Here is a 20,227-nt window from a genome sequence, read left to right on the forward strand (position 1 = left end):
TGAATTAGAGCTCATGAAGCAGGGAGACTTCAGAATTCATCTAGCGGTGGTGACAGTCAATGTTCAGTGTCCCAGGTATTTGAACCAGATTCTTCCTTAGGCATGAACAGCATCTTCTGAAGCTGTTCTTCAGCCTTCTCGTTGAGTCTGAGCTACTTGATATCCTTCCAGTAAATTCCTTTTTTATGTAAGTTAGTCAGCATCAACAACCAAGAACTTTCACTAGTCTCTCCTTAGTTCAAGGAATCATAGTTTTCTAGACACACAGGGCTGGTACACTGTACAAACTTAGAAACATTGTTGGATAAATGAATGAATGTAAGTGGGCTTCAAGATTATTTAGTGTTTTAAAAACTGTGCTCCACAGAGGTGTTTGTAGGAATTCTATCATAACATAGTTTTTTTTAAATTTGGTTTTCATTTTGATGGAATTTTCTAATAATTAATGTAAGTATACCATGTTTTACCTGAATGACCATTTGTAACTAAGATTATATTTTATGATTGAGCTGGCATCTAGTGATCTTCTAAAAGATGCATTATTTCTGAAACTAAAGGACTAGGGACAAATTTTTGAGAGTGCTTATGAAATCTCGGATTTGGGACTTCCCTGGTGGCGCAGAACTTAAGAATTCACCTGCCAATGCAGGGGACATGGGTTTGATCCCTGGTCCGGGAAGATCCCATTTGCCGTGGAGCAACTAAGCCCGTGCGCCACAACTACTGAGCCTGCACTCTAGGACCCGCGTGCCGCAACTACTGAGCCTGCGTGCTCCAACGACTGAAGCCTGTGCGTTGAGGGCCCATGCTCCACAACAAGAGAAGCCACTGCAATGAGAAGCCCATGCACCACAGCGAAGAGTAGGCCCCGCTCGCTGCAGCTAGAGAAAGCTCACACAGCAACGAAGACCCAGCACAGCCAAAAAAAAAAAAAAAAATTTATGAAATCTCCTATTTGAGAACACTGATCTAGTACAGCTTGTCTCCGTTTCACAGATTTGGAAATTCAGTCATGTAGAAGGAAAGTGATTCTTCCAAGATTCTATATTGATGAGTGTACTTTTCAGCTCTCTCTGCAAACTTTTATCACCAGCTCCATGACTGACATGAAGAAACATTGGATTGCGTTGGATCTGCCTGGCAGAGCCCTCCATTCCCAGATGGCAGGACAGAACCTAATTCTCCACACTCCAGGCAACGCTAGCTTCTTGACTCTTCCATCTCTCCTCCGTAGTCAACGCTTTTCCTTCTTTTGGCCTTGGAGCCTTCTTGGACTTTAAATCTCTTATCTATTAAAAAAAATCATTTACAGCAAGAGTCTGTAACAGCTACATCCGGCCCGTGTAAAAGTGGTTAATTAACTATACGGAGATTAGACAAAGCTTAGACATTCCTCGTTATGGGTTTTTGAAGCTTCATTCCTAATATTTACTTGGCTGTGGAGCTCAGGGAGAGGAACACTGGTCTTTTATCTAACACCTTCAGGCTCCATGCAGCACTTGGCTTTCTTGGGGCTGGTTTGAATTGGAAGGATAAGAATCAGGGTGACTATGAAATTGTCTCATTTTTCCCCATATTTAATGGCAAATACGGCACTTGAAGGTTTCCCATTAGTGTCCCTTTTCGGCGTTTCTTGGATCTGCCCATGTCTGTTTCAGCACTGCCCTGTTTCCTCTAATGCAGGTTGTTCTGGATGGTATCTTCACAACACATCCAAGAGTCATTAGCTCTGGTCATTGGGATCTACCTCAACAGTCCTATGCTTTTGGAATATTATTTGATAATGCCTATTCTGAAGCTCAAATCAGGCAGAGTCTCAGATCTGTTATTTATTACAGATGCAAGTGTGAGCTTGGCGCTAAATTTGATTTTGGGGTGGAAGCGGAATTAAGTCAAGCCAATGTCTTGAGAAAGGGTCTCTTATTCTTTTCCTACAGTCAAAGGCATGGCTTACTCACCATTTTTCCCCATGGCATCTGATGGAAATCTGGCCCTTATTGAAAAGCTGTCACATAGGGTGCAACCATAGCCAGGAAGACTAGGATGGGTTGAAGGAGAAACAGTTGTGGGTTAAGCGCTATATAGTTGGACCATATAGGTGACAATGCTTTGAATACAGTGTGTTCATATCCTCCGTCTTGGATCTTGACCTCCTATTTCACAGGGGCCAATATTTTTGCTCTACGCAAGTCTTAGGACTTTGAGTTTGAGGTTCTGATTCTCATTCAAGTCATTATAGGTTGATCTAGACATCCAATGTGTACCTTCCTTCAACATCAAACTCAATTCTTACTCTATGAAGCCTTTCCGGAGCATACTGACCTTTATCTTTTTATAACTTCTCCAGCATTTAATATTTAGATGCTTAGCTGTCTTCATCTCACATTTGGCAAATGTCCCAGTCAGTGTTGGGCTGCTCATTAATTTTGGGTGGAGGTGTGTTTTATCGGCTTGTCTAAGATTCTAAGCTACATGAAGGCAGAGGCTGTATAATATTCCTGCCGTCTCTTCCCTAGAAGATTGCAAGTGATTGGTATTCATCCATTCATGCTTCAAGTACACCTTGAAGCATGTGATAGACACTGGAATGAGCAGAATTCACAGCCCAAGCAATCAGAAGATTTCAGTGACTTTCCTTTTCAGAGCCTTGAACGACCTAGTAAAATGTGTCATCAGCATCTCCCATTCCCTCAGCTGGTTAGTGCCTCAACACAGAGGCAGATCTAGAAAGGACAAGAAGTTTCAATGGACCCCCCAGTGATTCCTGATGTAATGATCTGGCCAAAAAGTCATTCCTGGAAACCCGACATCAGCGAATGGTAAAGCTACCACATTAAAACTTCATACCTGTGTGACATCTGAACAGCTGGCCATTTAGGGACAATGAAAGACTTTGAAGGGGAGCAGAAGAAGCCCAGAAGCTATCTTATCATCTTGCTAAGTCAAGTGTGCTCTAGGGAAGACTATCAGTGCACTTTTGAGATTGGATTTCCTACCTTTAAAGCCTAGCCAATATCTGCAGATTAAAAGGTGGGTATCAGATGTGGGTCCCCGATGTGGCAGAACAGGCAAAAGCATGCACTGCTGGACACAAGGCTGGAGGTCACGGGGCTGGGTGTTGTCTTCCTTCTGCCCCTCCAGGGTGCTTACCTGTTGGGGGAAGCCGGGCCTGACGCTGATGCACTGACTGTTCTGTCGAGTGAGGATCCGTTTCCGTCTCCTCTGTCTCAACACCACGTAGATCCTGGCATAGACGAGGACAGTCACTCCAAAGGGCAGGTAGAAGGACACCACTGAAGAGTAGAGGACAAAGTCAGGGTTGGAGATGGAGCAGATGCTGGGGTCTCCTGTGAGTGAGAGAAGGGGAGAGAGCAAAGTAGTTGGCCAAGGATGGGACCTCGGTGGGGAGCACAAAATATGACCTCACATCATGTGTGGTGTCTCCACCATCGAATCCACAGTGGAGCTTCGAGAAGCCCTGGCCTGTCCCACCTACTCCCTCATCATGTCCTGGTCTATGTGCTGCCTCCTCCGGGGAGGCTTCCTTGCTTGATTTTCTCAGTCAGGAGCGACTCTTACTTCCTTTGTGCCCCACAGCCCTTTACTGTGCAGTTAGCACACATGGCCTGATTGTTAACTCGTGAGGGCGCCGTGTCAGACACCTACGTCGTCCTCTCGCTGAGAGTAGGAGGTCTAATTCATCCCGATGTCACGCACAGTTCACTAAAAAGAAAATTTACCGATGATCACATGCCAGACACTGCTCTACAATGGGGCTGCAAAGATGAATAAGACACAGTGTCCTCCCTTGAAGGAGCTCCCAGTCTAGACAGACAGACGATCCCTTCCGTATGCTGCGCTAAGCGTCACAGAGGAACGCGGCCTGGGAGGCGGGGGTCGGGGGGTGTCACAGAGCAACAGAGCAGAGGCTCCCAGGAGGGATGCGGCCCCCAGAAAAGGGCCTGCCTGTGTGGAGGCATCAGAGGATTGTTGCATGCAATGAAAGAAAGGAGGAAGGCTTCTTTGCTGAGAATGCCAGGTCCCCGGTTTTGAATCTGAGTTGTCGGGCAGGTGGTGGCTGAATACAGGCAAGTCTATTTCTCGGCGAATCCCAGTACTGCTCAGGGTTGAGATGGGAAAAGGGCCAGTAAACCTACTGTCATCGTGGGCAATGTGAATCGAGGCACATCCTTGCTTTATGTCCTGAAACGCTCCTGCCCTTCCTCCTTAGGGGGCCCTGCAACTTTGTCTTCTTCACTAGCAGATGTTGAGATCCCTCCAGTAGCCAGAGTAAGGCCTACAACTTGCCGCATCTTGAAAAAGAAAGTGGAAGGAAACTAATATCTTCCAGGTGATTCCAAGGGCTTTAGACACATTATCTTACCTAATAAATGTGCAACATGATGTAGGCAGGTGCCATTACCGTCTCTATTCTCAGACGAGCAGACTAAGGCTCAGAGCTATTCAGTAAGTGACCTAACATCACACAGCCTGGATGTGTTCCTCCAGTCATTTTGACCCCAAAATCAATGTTCTTTCTATGATTTTGACTCTCCACCTCCCTCTACTATTGGGGCACGACAAATTTGCACTTTGTCCTGTCAGCAACAGGTGTTGGCACATCCAGCCAATCTTAATAAAGGGATGGGCATTCTCCAGCCCAAACTCTGGCCTCGGAAGATGCAGCCTCAGATGTGAACTGGTGGGGAGAGGGCCGTGGCCACATGGGCCCCTCATTCTGCTTCTTGGTCTACGGAGGTAGGTAGAGGCCGGGCAGCCTGAAGTGGGAGACCCAGGTCTCCATTTACTAACTGTGTGACCTTGGGCATGTTACTTAGCTATGCCAAGCCTCAGTTTCATGGTCTGTAAAAGAAGGACAAAAATATTGTCTCATGTAGTGGTTGTGAGATGAAATGGTAACTATTATTATTATTTATTCTTTACTATTATTTATTATATACTTCCTCCGAGCTCTTTGAACTTGAAAGGGAAGGTATCACTTGGAATGAAAATCAAGAAAGCATGTATTCAGTGCTCAGTCAGGCCTTTTAATGACAGCACTTCCACCAGAATCTTTATGAGCTACTCCCAATTCTCTGATTCTCTTGGTAGCGGGGTAAAATTCAGGTAAAATTAATGTCATCTCACCAAAGCCTATATCATCATCTTTTAGGAAATGGCTCATAAAACTCTGAACAGTGGTCCCCCAAAACAATGGCATCTTCTGGTCTTCTAGGGGAGTGCGGTTGGGAGTAAGGATAGGGTGGCGGCTGGAGGTCTTTCTGAATCTGTAAGGAGCCACGCTGGCAGTGATCACCCTTCCCCTGCTGTCAGCTCCCCTGCTGTCAGCGTCTGACTATGATTGAAATGCCTCCTCTAACGAAGAGGTACCTCAGCACATTTTGTAGTGAGAGGGGGTCAGAGGGGTGGCAGGGTCACTTTCCCCCCATTCGTCTTGTCACCATCCTTGGTGTGCTAGATAGTCCCCATGCGTCTCTGCAGATATACCATCTACCTTTCTCTATCCTCCTCTGGGCTTTGGGAGGCTGACCTCTATATTTTATATATTAACTACTACATTTAAAAAGCCAGGAGCCAGAGTGGGTATAGTATGCTTCCATCTGTGTAAACATGGACACACACACACACTCACATGTGTCCATGCACGGGTGTGTGTATGCACTTGCTTCAAGCGTGGCGTGCGGGGTCTTAGTTCCCTGACCAGGGATTGAACCCATGCGCCCTGCAGTGGAAGCGCGGAGTCTTAACCACTGGATCTCCAGGGAAGTCCCGAGCATTATCTTTTAAGAATATGGGTGTTCACTTCTAGGGAGGGGACAGGGGGACTGGCAATCTAGGGTAGAAGGGAGACGTACAGGTAAGTCTGTATATATACCTCATTATACCTTATGTTTTATCATGTGCAAGTATTTATTTTTCCATTAAAAGCATTGAAATATTGAAACGTTGAAATATTGAAAGGATATGTATGAGAAACAGAGTGAAGAGAGAGCACACAGCTATTTCGAAATGGCTGATCAATGATCTTCAGTATACAGTCCCTGAACCTGCATTGTCATCCCTTCCTTCCTTCCCTACCTAAGAAACTGCTGCCTGTCCTTAGAGTTTTGCAGCCTCTCCCAGAATTTCTCCACGTTATGCACCCCGTGAGGCCTGTCAGCAGGCAGAGTGATGCTGGAGGCAGTTGGGCAGTGAGTGGGGCCCTGCCCCAGCCTCCGCCAGGCCTGGCCTGGGTGTGTGTCCTGTGGGCAGTGCAGAGTGAAACACCACACACGGCAATTCTGAAAGCTTCTCTCTGCTGAGTCCTGAGGAGGTGGTGAGGGCAGTGAGGCCCCCAGGAGCTAGGCTTCCCCAGGAGATGAGGTGCTTTGTCTTGATTATTTAACTGAAAGGGTAGTGTGCTGTCAGCGTAACAGTTATTGAATGAACGAATACATGAATGACGAATAAATGAGCAAACTGTACAGATGAACATTTTCCATGAGCCCATCAGCAGTCACTAGCTGGAGCAGAATAGGGAAGGCCAGGAGGCTACCCGCCATCCTCCGAGACTGGGATGTTTACCCCAACTAATCTCAACAGCTAAGGAGGAAAGAATGATGATGAGGACTCATTCAACACAAGTTTACAGAGCACCCGCTGTATTCAAGGCGCTGTGCCCGGTGATACACTAAATACCTTTCGTGGGCTAGCCTGGGAACTTGAGTCCCACAGTCACGTGAATGGCAAAGTCAAAAGCCAGTTGAGTTGAGAGATTCATGAACTTCTAGCTCATTGAAGGATTTGTCCTCAATTTGTTTCCAAAGACAGGAGATCTTAATGAATTTGATCGAGGATGAGCCTAGTATTCTCTTTGTTCTTCTCAACCAAGTCCCCCTACCCCCAGATGCGGGGTTCTGAAAGCCAGGTGAGGCGTTCTATAGCTAAAATCTAAATAGCCCTCCTCCATTTCTTTGTTTCAGAGGAAAATTAAGTCAGTTGGTAGGACTTTCTCAACTTTAAGTTCTTCTGCCCTTGAAAGTTTCTTAAACCCTGGTCACCAGCTATTGCTTATCCATTCTGGAATTTTTAATAACCCAATAGCTATCTGATTTAACAGAAATTTAAATACTAGTTATTTTTCTTATCTGTAAAATAAAAGGGTCAGGGATCTTTCAGGTTTCCTCTAGTACTAACACTCCATCCTCTGCTGCCATCAGGGGCTGTTGATGATGTGATATTTGGCTCCTGACTGCTGGATCTCTGCTGGGACCTGGGGCAACACGGATCAGCCAGGCCCCACAGTCCTGGAACTCTCTGTGACCCAAGATGCTGCTTTATGTGTGCATCCAGACGTGCATGTCACTCTTTTTCGGGCAGTAAGAGCAATTCCAAGATAGAAGAACCTGAAGTTCAACTTTCCTCTACGTTACGTTCTCTGACAATTCAGAGTCCCACGTGGCAGCCCATTTCCTTAAAAGAAGAGCCCTGCCAGAAAGTTCTGTTTTGTGTTGCACCTCATGAAAGTCCAGCCACAGCCAATATCAGGGGTTGCTGGCAGTATCCTGCCCTTTTCTCCTTCTCACAGGAGGAGTAGAAAAAAAATGGCCGAGAGAAGTCATTTATATTGGGCTTTTGAATGAACTTGGGAAATTCCTTAGAGCTGTAAGAGGTGCTGGAGAAACCCACATCTATCAAGATAATGAAGCTTTGCTGTTAAGGTCAGACTGAGGCAGAGAAGGCCAGTGGGGCTTCTCTGCCTTGAGTCCTGCTTGCGAATTCCCTGAGAGCAGAGCAAGGACTACCACTGTTTAGATATCCCTTGGAGCAGGGGCATAGTTAAATTTTGAGGCACAGGAACATTTTCTAATACATAATAATAATAACAACAATAACACTAGCTAGTATCTACTGGGCTTTTACAATGGACCTGACACGAGCACAATACATGAATACGTGGAGAGCCTACTGTAGCCTAATTAATAAATTTAAAAGTAAGAGACAGAGAGAGAGAGAGATGAGAAAGAAGTGAGCCTATACGTGGTAAGTCATGAGCCTTTTTTGCCTTCTCAATTCTATATTTGAAAATCCTTTTGGAAAGATTTTTCTGAGTTTTGTTTCTGAAACAATAATGATCTCACTGGTGGCAACAAAACTGCATTAGGTCCTCATTCTTCTTCACTTTATATGTTGACTTTAACTGGGAACTGTCTAACGTCAGATTTTGACTAAGTGTTACCAGGTGTGTGTGTGTGTGTGTGTGTGTGTGTGCGCCCGCGCATGCACATGAGAAAGACCGCCCCTGCCAGCCTCTAAGAATGAGGAAGAGGAATCACTCGGCCCAGCAAAAGTTGGTGGGGCTTTGCTGCTGGCCGGGTTAAGGATTGCCTTGGTCTAGCAGTGGTAGGAAGTGGCCCATACTACAAATTCCAACTTAGAAGGCATTTTCTCATAGATACATGGATATAGAAGGTGGCTTAGTTATCGGACTAACCCCCAAAGCACATTTAGACTCATTGAAATGGTATTTGAGCGCCAGAGTCAGCTTCTACTGTCGTGTTAGAGAATGTCGCCTTGGTGCATGTGCGTGCACACGCATGTTCGTGTTCATAACGTGACGTTGGTGACCGATAATGGGAAGCATTAAAGAGTAACGCAAAGACAATAACAACGTATTTTAGGAACACCCTGAGTTAACCAGGCACATCTTTGTTGGATAACTTGGCTACTTAACCTCTAATGCAGCAGAGAAACAAGCCTAACCTTGAGCAGGTGATATGTGTTTGGCACATCTATGTATGTTATCCCAATTGAATCCTCACTTACTTGTAAAAGAAATCTGTGAAGGAGGTAGAGTGGAGTTATAACATATGTAGGCTTAGATTCTAGAGTCAATGAAAATTATAGGGAGTCAAAATTCACCCTGAATCACATATAAAGATACGCATGGTTTGATTACAACCCTGAACAGTAATAAGTAAAGACATATGACACATGCAGTAAGATGTCATCTATTACAAAGAGTTCAACCTAACATATAATTTTAGAGATGAAGTTGCTGGACTTACTTGTAGGAGGCCATATATAAAAATAAATATTGAAAACTTCCTAACTAAATACATAGACCTAGTCCACATACTTGATTTTGTTCAAGTTTATGCTGTGCTATATTGTTATCCCAAATTTATCAACAAGGAAGCTTAACTTAGAAAAGTTAAGTAACTTGTTCAAGCAGACGCAGCTGTTAAGCAGCCGAACTGGAGTTTGAATCTAGATTTTTCTGACTCCAGAGCCTCTGTCTTCCTAAATGTATTTTGACTTTTAAATAATTGACCAGCAAATGACTCTTTGAAGACTATATATAAGTTAAGATTTTCCTGTATTTATATGTAATGTGTTACATATAATATATCTGTATATACATAAGTACACAGCTACGTGACTTGTACATATATACCAGCAATTCATGAACCTGGAACATAGTAGGAATTGAATGAATCAATTCAAATGGAGAAAATAAGAAATCCAGATGAACACTAGAACATGAGTCAATCAGTTCTCTCTTAGTGAACACTCTGTTTATTTTCAATACCTGTAACTATACTATATGTGCTAATACTTTCCATTCAACACATGAAATTCTTGAGGCTGAAAGATGGTCATGGAACAGACACTGAAGGCACTGTGAGGTGTCAGTTTGGATTGGTGTCATATCTAAAATCCCAGACAACTCAGATATACACATTGTTCATCCATTTGTCCATCCACCCATCCATCCATCCATCCATCCATCCAATAGAAGATGTACCATGTGCCAAGCACCATGGCCAAAATTTTTGTATATTAAAAAATATAAAATACATCCTCCAGTAATTTAGGAATTCATCCTAGTTCCCAAACACCAGAAATGATTTTTATTGAATAAAAAGTTAGAACTGTATACCCTACTCCAGGGCTTTCATGATATGTTATTTTGCATTGTAAATCCATTACGAATTACCATCTTTTCGTTAGTAAACTTCACCTGAATTATTCATATAGCATAGTTTTTTAACTGGCACATTTCTTCAAATGAATACAATGGCTTTTCTTTCAAAATAGGAGTAAGCAGACTTTTCGTTAATTGGGGCAGAACATTATTCCTGTGCCATTAATTGAAGAGGTTTTGTTTTCTATTTTATTTGTAATCAATAAAGGCCAATGCTTTGCAGTCTATAGCATCCTCATTTGATTACATTGACCAGGGGTCAGAGCACCACTCACAACCATTCAGATGTGCTGTGAATCACGCCACTATTGGAAGTGGGGCCGTCATTGTTACCTGTGGTGTTGAAGCCAAAGAGGAGAGGGCAAGACACAGCAAAGGCCAGCACCCAGACAGCCGTGATCATGAGGGTCACGCGCCGACAGGAGCTCTGTCCTGTGCCATGTTGGTAGTGAACTGGCATGACCACTGCGGTGTACCTGTGAAAGGGAGGGGAGAGAGGATAGACATGATGAGAAAGGTTCTAAAGACAAGTTGAAAGAGGTTACTAGAGAAATACTCAGGTTGATAACATGTGGCAGGAGAAAAATAATTTGGTTCGAGAAACTTAGAGAGAAAGGGGTATTTGAGCGAACATAGCAGAAAGGCTGAGACAAGATAGATGAAGTACTCATTGAGGGAGGTGAGCAGAGAAAGGGAGAAAGAAGAAAAAGCATAGCATAACAACACTGGGTTGCCGGAGAGCTTCTTACCAATGCTGGTTGACGGCCCAGCATATCCCAGCCTTATATTCACGCACCCTTAACCTTGAAGACTCTAGATGCTGGTTTGTGTGCCTTTACGTTCTCCCACAGTTTTTCAGATAATGATGGAACTGTGCCCAAAGAGGATGTTTAGCCCTGCCTGTATCCTAACATTAATTCTAACCCTCGTAGTGACAACTATTCCAAGTAGCAGAGATTTTGTAAATAGAGATGAGTAATATCCAATGAAGGCTTATTTTAAAATCAAGTTTTCATGCTGTCTTAATCTGCTTGGGCTGCTATATCAAAAATACCATACACTGGGTGACTTAAACAATAAATATTTATATTTCACAGTTCAGGAGGCTGGGAAGTCCAGCATCAATGTGCTGGCAGATTTGGTGCCTGGTGAAAACCCACTTCTTGGCTTGTAGAGGGCAGTCTTCTTGCTGTGTTCTCACACGGTGGGAGGGCTGAGGGGAGCTCTCCGGAGTCTCTTTTATAAGGGCACTAATCCCATGCATGAGGGTGGAGCTCTAATCATCACCCAAAGGTCCCACCTCCTATACCATCACATTGGCAGTTAGGATTTTAACATATGAATTTGGGGAGGGGGCACAAACATTCGCTCATGCTTAGTCAAAGCACAGTTTCTTATTCCTGTTGGATATTGTTGTCTTTTCTGTGGTATATCCACACATACATTTACAGCTGCTTATTGGACTTACCTGCACGATTGCTCCATGGTTGTCCCAAACTCAAATTATCTGAAATAGATCTTCCTATTTCCCTACATCTCTTAATCTGCTTCCACTTCCTGCCTTTCTTCCAGACATCCACACCCAACATTCAGGCTTTCTGACTCTTCTTTGGCCCTTCCATATCATTTGCTCACCCATTCATTTAGCCTTTCATTCATTCAATATTTATTGAGTTCTCACTATATACCAGGTCTTATTCTGGAAATACAGAGATGTGAAAATGGGACATTATCTCTGTCCTTACTGAGCTGGGAGTTGAGTGGAGTAGATAGATGAAAAAAATGCTAATATAAAATGAGTATCACGAAGGAAGTAAGCTGGGTGATGTGTTTAAGGATAGTGGAGGATGTAAAGAAGGGGAAAATGACATAAGTGGGTAGGGAAATGAGTGGGGTGAGAGGGAGCCAGTCATGAGGGAAGGTAGGAGAAGAACATTTTAGGCAGAAGGACAGCAGGTCCTGTAAATTTACCCATTATGGTATCTTCCCCATTATCCATGCATTTCTTTTCTACCACTTTTTCTCTGTGATGGCCACAGCCTCCTGGCTGGTCTCCTATTGCTAAGTCCCCAAATAGATTTCATCATGTCCACCCCACCCCATGTTCCCCCCGACTCAGATGAAAACTGTCTGAAATAGGCATAATTCTAAGATGGCCCCCAAGATTTATGCACTGTAGAACTAGTAGAAATCCTGTGATTAGATTACAAATCAACAGACTGAGTAAATCAAAAAGGAGATTATCTTGAGTGAGCCTGATAATTATCAAGGTGAGCCCTTGAAAGGGACTGAGCCCTTCCTTAATTCAGAGAGATTCAAAGCATGAGAAATTATCCTCCTGGCCTGCAAGGGGCAAACTGCCATGTTTGGGAAAAGATCATTTGGCAAGGAACAGCAAAAGGCCTATGTGAGCTGAGAACAGCCCCTGGTTGACAACCACCAAGAAAGTGGGAACCTCAATCTTATAACCGCAAGGAACTGAATTCTACTGACTACCTGAATACGTTTGGAAGACGAAAACACGAGTCAGCCTACACCACATTTTCAACTTTGTGAGACCCTTAGCAGAGAACCTACCTACATGGTACACAGACTTTTTGTGAGATTAAAAATGGATATAAAGTCACTACATTTGTGATAATTTGTTACACAGCAACAGAAAACAAATACAACGTCAATACTTAGCCTTCCTCAACATGACCCCAACTTGCCCAGCCAACCTGACCTTCCGTTGGACCCTGACACTTAACATATAACTGCAGCCATACTGGCCTAGTGACGGGTTATCTTCAACAGTCTTTGTTCAATCCATTATCCCTTTTCCTTCCCTGGGTAGCTCATTTTTTCTCTCCTTTAATCCCAGATCCGCTCTCCAGTAACCTTCCCAGTCCTTCTATCTTACAGGGACCGCTAACTCTGAATGCATAGCACTCCTATGCCAATCAATCACGTTGCCCTTCTGCCTGCATTACTGGACTTGCCTCATGGCTGGAGAGAGATAGACCCCATAGGATTGAAGTTACTTAATGGCTCAAATCATCTTATAGCCTTGGTATTCCATATAGGTCCTTGTACAAAGCAAGTAGTAAGAAGCTGTTGACTGCCTCATGGACTCTGAAGGCTTCCTTCCTCATAAGAGAACAATTCTAATCCTAGCCCAGCTCAAGGGATCTAATATATATAGCTGGGTCTACATATGCTCAATTTTTATTTATTTATTTATTTATTTATTTATTTATTTATTATTGAAGTATAGTTGATTTACAATATGTTAGTTTCAGGTATACAGCAAAGTGAATCAGTTATATATACATTCTTTTTCAGATTCTTTTCCCATATAGGTTATTACAAAATATTGAGTATAGTTCCTGTGCTATACAGTAGGTCCTTGCTTTATCTATTTTATATATAGTAGTGTGTATATGTTACTCCCAAATTCCTAATTTATCTGTCCTGTCCACCTTTCCCCTTTGGTAAGCATAAGTATTTTTCTATGTCTGTGAGTCTGTTTCTGTTTTGTAAGTAAGTTCATCTGTATCATTTTTTTTAGATTCCACATATAAGTGATATATGATATTTGTCTCTCTCTGTCTAACTTCACTTAGTATGATAATCTCTAGGTCCATCCATGTTGCTGCAAATGACATTATTTCATTCTTTTTTATGACTGAGTATTATTCCATTGTATATATATACCACATCTTCTTTATTCATTCATCTGTTGATGGACATTTAGGTTGCTCCCATATCTTGGCAATTGTAAATAGTACATATGCTCAATTTTTCATTGTCTCGTCAGTGTCCAGGGGACCTGGAGGCCAGATGCAGAGCAGGAACCCCCTTAGCTCCTCTTGTGCACCTCAAGGCTTGGGGCTGAGGAAGGGAAGGACAGACCCTGGGCTGGAGGGGGTGGGGTAGTGCTCCCTGATGCTCCTCCTATATGTGCCAGCCACCTGACTCATCTGCCTCATATGCATCTGGCCTTAGAGTTCACGTGTTAACATTTGTATCCCCAAAGAGCAGCCTGAGAGTCAGCTCTGAGGGCTGAGATGGAGGCAGACTCTGCAGAACTTGGCCTTGGCACCCTAACATGTGACAGAGGTGGCTTCTTTGTCAAGAGGGAGAAATAGAGTCCTTATTTAATAAGGTCAAATTACGATCCCACCACCAGCCTCAAGGAAGGCCCATGACAACCCAGTTCCCTTCCCCTGATGCACATACACTATAGATCCTCCCTTGAATCCCTAACTTGGCGATAAAGGAGCAGGGCAAGCAGCACCTGGCACTCCTCCAGGCCTCTCACTCTCTCAGGACTTCTGACTCTGCTGGGGCAGTGAGCTGGGGCTTCACGTCAAATATGTCAACCAGGGTCTGGTCCTCAGCAGTGATCCCTGAGGCACCGTGGAGGAGAGGCTGAGCCTGAAGCCCGCAGCTGTCCTGGCCAAAGAGCTGATGAGGGTCAGAAAGGAAAGGTATGGCACACTTCTTCCTGTCCAGACCTGTCGGCCTTCATTTACATAATGACCTTGGACGTAAAAGAACCCGACCATTCCATAATTTGGTAGTGTGCTGCTAAATGCCTAACAACTGGCTCTGCAGGTGAAAAAAAGCCCTAATTTATACCATTTGTCAATTTCTGTGGTACAAATACTCCCACCATTGTCCACTTCAAGTTACACCAATGGTTTAATAACCGGCTCAAAAAACTAAAATTTTGCCAATCAGTTCCCACTAGCCATTACAAGCTGACTCCAAGCCCATCACTGAACGTTGCACACTTTCCTAGATCCGCTTTAATATTCAGCAACTTCTTGGAGACTCCCATTAATTCAATGAGTCAGTAAGTGTAGGGAGCATTGGCTCCATTTCATAAAGGAGGAATCAAGGACATAGAGAGGTTACATGATGAAATCAAGTTCCCACAGCTGGTGGTACCAGTCTCCGAGGCCAGGTCTCTCCTGGGTGCCCTGCTCCCTGCCAAGGGCACTGCCAAGTCTCTGAGGCCTTACGGGGGACAAGGGCTTCCTCAGGAAACGTGGCACTGAAAGGTGGTTTGTACTTTGAGAGCATCGTGGCTACCCAGAACTGAGTTTCCCCATCAATTAGCTTGATTGTATTAATTTCCGGGGGTCCTGTTAAAACACATATTCCAAGGCCACACCCTTGGATACTTGTTCCACTCCAGAAGTTTGTATTTTTAACAAGCAAGTGCATCTTACAAGATTAGACAAGTTGGAGAAAGTCTGCATTAGGGAAAATTTCTGTGTCAAAACTCTTGTTAACTTGGGTAAGAAGTGAGAGATGAGACTACGTTTACCACTGTTACATTTATATAGTTTTTCTTCTTAGTTTTAAAATATGATTAAACTTTTAGAATAAATGAGACCCCCCACCCCCCCGCGCCAAATTTGTTTCTAGGGTGAAAAACGCCAGGAATCTTGCCATCGGGGCTGAAACACAGAGGCTGTTCCGGCATTGGCCATCGGAGGGCACCAGAATGCAGCAAGAACCCAGCCAGCGCGGCGGGGTGAGAAGTTCACGGCTCACCTGGGGGCTCTCCAGGCCCCCAGTGGGGAGGCGGGGAGGGAAAGCTCGGCCCCCCTGGTTCCTGCAGCCCTGCAGGGACCCTGAATTCCAACTCAAGCAGACTGCTCAGCCTCTGATCTCCTCCCGAATCGATCGCAGATGACCGACCGCAGGCCAGGGCAGGGGTGGGCGTGGGCCCGATGCGCTCACCCGGCTCTTCCGGGTCTTCGGTCAGAGCGTGAGCGCGCGCTGCGCGTGCTGCCCAATCGACACCTGGCCAGACGCCTCCCTTTGAGCTCCTAGCTTTTTGGGTCTTTTCTGGCGTGGCCGGAACGCTGGCAGTGTGCTCAGTGGGTAAGTCAATGGACGTTGGAAACAGACTGATTAGCGTCTGAATCCCGCTTGGCCTGCAGCTGAACCTTGTGACCTGGACCACAGATGTGACTTCTTTGAGACCCAGTTTCCTCATCGCACAAGGGGGATAATGAGTCCGCCTGATAGAGCTGTTATGCGTATTGAATGCGATGATCTCTGGGAAGTTTTTTAGCACAATGCCCGGTCCATCTTAAGCATTCAAAAAATAGTATTATTATTATTGTCATTATTATTGTGCTAGCCCAAGGGATCTGTGATTATTCGTATCAGTGAGTTTAGGGGTGTCTGCCCCTTATTCCTGATTATCAGGGAACATTAAATTTATTTATTTCTCAAACAAACAAGTAGACAGCACTTTCTAGGTGCCAGGCAACTGTTCGAAGTCCTTTACAAACATTAACTCATTTACTCTTCATAACAACGCTTTTGCTCTGATCTCCCCTAAACAGGTCAGGGAACTGAGGCCCAGTGAGGTTAACTGACTTGCTCAAGTTCACCTTGCTATTAAGTGAAAGAGCCAGGATTTCCAGCCATGCAGTGTGACCCAGAGCTAGGGGCCCAGAGTAGGCTAAGCCTCTGAGAAAGGCAGTGAGCTGGAGTAGAAAGAGGCTGGCTGAACCCCCTCTCCTGCACCTACCAGCTGTGTGGTCTGGGCAAGGTTACCCACACAGTCTAGTCTTAAGAATCCTTACCTGTAGAGTGCGGGTAATACACCTACCTTGCTGGGATGTCGTGAGGGTTAGCGATAATGACAAGCTCTTGGTGCCCGGCATGTAGTACATGCTAAAGGTAGCTATTTCTACCGCTGTTGCCTTTAGATTCACTCAAGTTAGGATTAGCACAGAGGTAGCCAGGGCATTGAAGACAAAGGAAACGTGACTGGTTTAGTCCCAGGAAATAGCACCTAGAAAACTGGGTGCCGGCATGGCCAGAGGCCCCTCCCTCGGTGTCCCATCCCCACCTCCACCAATGAAGGGGCCAGACAGACCGGTGGTGTGGGAGTTGGGAGACTCAGGTTCTAGTTTCAGACCTAAGAGGCTACGGGTCCCCGTGGGGGCATTTAGTTTAACTCATTTCTGCACAAATGAGTTAAACTCTAACGCCCCTTAAGACTCCCAATTCTGTGACGGGGGTCCGTGGGCTTGTCACTCTGCTGAAGGTTTCAGGATCCTCACAGAATTCGACCTCTGCCTGGGGCCCTGTCCCCAAGTGGGAGGGGTGTGTGTGTGAAAAGAGGAAGGTGCGTCCCGGGGAAGTGGCAGTGGGGGAGGAAGGAGGCTGGGCTGGGTGGGAGGACCTGAGTCTAACTCCCCGCCTGGGTTTAATGAGCCCCCGAGCTCTGTGAGGGCTGCTTTTCACCACCTTTTATTTGGTCAGACAGGGGGCTCAATAAATCTTTAGTTCCGTGGACTCCCCTCACGGAATGGTTGAAGGAGAAAGCTTTTTGCAAATGACTGGAAAGCCCTTTGCAAATATAAAGTGCTTATTTAGATGCAAACTAAAAATCCAAGGTGCCTGTGACTCATCTGGTACCTATTGTGCTCGCTGCAGAGACGCGGAGGCTTGCCTGTGTGATGGGTGCCGTTTGAGAGCCACTTAAAGAACTCCCTGGTGAATGAATTTGGTTGCATTATTCCTGGGCTCCTTGCGGAGGACTCGAATTCTCACCGCTTGCTCGGATCTTGTCCTGCTCCTTTGACACTTTCTCAGCCCTCTCCCCGAGCTAGTTCTGACCCAGGATGTGGAGGGAGGGGGCTGGCCTACTGGGAGGCAAGGAGCCAAGGGTGGGTTAGGGGGTTGTGCTCACCCACTCTGCTTTTTATAAAAGAAAAGGCGGCATTAATCCCAACATCCAGAGCTATGCCTACGAATCTAATGACAATGGCATTACTTGCTTTCAAAACCCCTTTTATCATTTCCTTTTCTTTCCTATCTCTTACCACCCTGTTATTACAGATCAGGGCTTCATGACCAAAAAATGCTGAATCCATTTGGTCAAGTTTGTCAGACGGGTGACTAGCATTGTGTGAAGACCAAAGGTCTGCATGAATGACTGCATTTTTAATGAATTGACCAACTATTTGGCATCCCATGAACAGAATTTAATGCTGTGTACTGCAAACTGCTGTGAAGGATAATGGAGACGGCTTTTCCAAGGCCTATTTTCAGTCCTAGAAGAGAAAGGAGGCTCCATTTGAAGTTTGGTGAGGATTGGTTCCTATAGACCTACAGGCCAAGAGGGGTGCATCCTTGTCCTTTGCGGTCTAAGGCAGGACCTGTTCCTCAGGTTGCAGGTAGGTGAATGGTATGCATTCTGGGAGTTCTCCCTGTATGGGACAGAAGCCAGTTCAAGGTTTGTTCTTGTTGGTTGTATCTACTAGGTGGTGCAAGTAGAAGCGTGTGTTAAGCATGACCGCTGCCAACAAAATGGTGCTTTTGTGCAAGTTACAAAAAGATACCCTCTCCTGGCTGGTAAAGGGCACCCTCTCTTGGTTTCCTCAAGGCTTGGCAATGAAGCCCTTGGCTGAATTCGGTTCCCACACTCCAGGGCACAGCCTGCACAGCCTCACCTGCCAGCGGCATGTGTGAGAATGTGTGTGGGTGGAGTGTATAGGCCACACTTTCCAAGATGGTAGAGGGTAGGGTCGGACCTGGAAGGCTGGGAGGCGGCTGTCCCAGAGCCTCTTCTAGAAGCTCTCTTTATACAGTTCTTCCCTCCCTCCTCCAAGGCTGATCTGATCCTACTCCCTCATGTCCTTTCTGAAGGTGCATATTTGTGATATAAGCAGTGGCTACCCTCAGGCAGGGACCACCGGCTTCAGGATTCAGTTAATATTCCCTTTTTTTTGGCCGCGCCAGGTGGCTTGCGGAATCTTAGTTCCCTTGCCAGGGACTGAACCTGGGCCCTCGGCAGTGAAAGCGCAGAGCCCTAACCACTGGACCGCCAGGGAAATTCCCTGGTTTAATATTCCTTGTTCAAAGCTCTGTAATAGGCACAGCGGGGAGATTCACAGGTAATGAGGAACTAGGATGATATAATAGTTTGGGGTGGTGGAGGTGATGCTATAGCAAACCAGATGCAGTCTATTACTTCTGTAAATGATATATTTCTGAGAGCATGTACTAAAACATGTACTAAATGTTCGGAAATCACACAAAAGACTTAGATGTTATTGGAGGAATTCTGTTCTCAGAGAGCTAAAAATATTATAAAATCACTAACTATCCCTTCACTTTTTAACAGCTTTATCAAGATATAATTTGCATACCACACAATTCATCTAAGTATACAACTCAATGTGGATTTTTTGGGTATATTTACAGTTATGCAACTGTATCCCTTTATTTTTAACACATTCTTTAATGGTATTAGTTTCAGCATTATGGACACGTTCTTTAATTTTCCTTCTCAGGCTAGCCAATCAAGTAATAAAAGTCAAGTGATAGCCAAGCAAATGATAAAAGTCAAAGCCCACCGAGTTGTCTGGTTGGGTTTGCAGTATCACTAGAGGATAGGGTTTTCATGCCCATTCTTTGGTTACACACATGCAAGGAAGTTTAGGGCTGTTGATACAGAGGGCACAACAGTGGGTCACGTGAATGTCACACTTGGGGACGTGAGGAGGACGTGTATTAGGACTCCTGCAAAGGGAGCCTGGAGATGCCACAGATGGTTACAGAGGAAGCACTGTGAGAGTACAGGGGTGACTGAATTAAGCTGTAGACATTTGGAAGGGCTTCACGGAAAAGGGGGGCCAGTGTGATCGGCCTTGGAGCACGAGAGGACTAGAGGGCAACCCAGAAAGAGATGAGATTGAAAAACTAACGTGAGGCCATATTGTGGAAAACTTTGAATCTTAGGCTGTGAAGGTAACTTCAGTTTTTATTCCACAGGCCAGGGAGACACTGAAGGGTTTTGAGTAGGGCAATAGACATTCGGGCTTTACTTCTGGGGGAATAATTCTGAGAGTGGTTGAAGGGCCAATTAGGAGGCTGTGGCAGAAGTCTAGGTGGGAGGTCATAGGAGCCCCAAATAAGCAGGTGAGGTAAGAAGGGAAAGATAGGTCACATTTGGAAAGCATTTCAGAAATAGAGTCTGTAAGCGTTGATTGCTTAGATGTGGGAGATGAAGAAGAGAAAGGTGTCGAACAAAATCCAAGTTTTCAGGAGAATGATGTCAGTAAGAGATCATCAAGTCAAGATGGTTTGGTGCTGTGATGGTTTGATGGTTTGGTTTTTAACATGTTGCCTTGTAGAAGCCAGTGGTATATCCAGGAAGTAATGTGGTCTGGATATCAGGGGAGAAATTAGGGGTGAGGCTGGAGATTTGAGGAGCCT

The 20,227-nt window shown here is 45.0% G+C and overlaps 1 protein-coding gene across 2 annotated transcripts in view; it reads right to left on the bottom strand.

The window, feature by feature from the left end:
* Positions 1-20,227, bottom strand: part of DRD3 (dopamine receptor D3) — a 36,179-nt gene that overhangs the window by 2,830 nt on the left and 13,122 nt on the right. For both annotated transcript variants that reach the window (XM_060009892.1, XM_060009891.1), the window contains exons 3-4: positions 10,322-10,464; positions 3,151-3,347 (exon numbers count right to left, since the gene is read on the bottom strand). In XM_060009892.1, the coding sequence (XP_059865875.1) occupies positions 3,151-3,347; positions 10,322-10,464 (340 nt within the window). The remainder of the gene's footprint in view (positions 1-3,150; positions 3,348-10,321; positions 10,465-20,227) is intronic.

Source organism: Delphinus delphis, chromosome 4 (assembly GCF_949987515.2).
Source record: "Delphinus delphis chromosome 4, mDelDel1.2, whole genome shotgun sequence".
Lineage (NCBI taxonomy): Eukaryota > Metazoa > Chordata > Mammalia > Artiodactyla > Delphinidae > Delphinus > Delphinus delphis.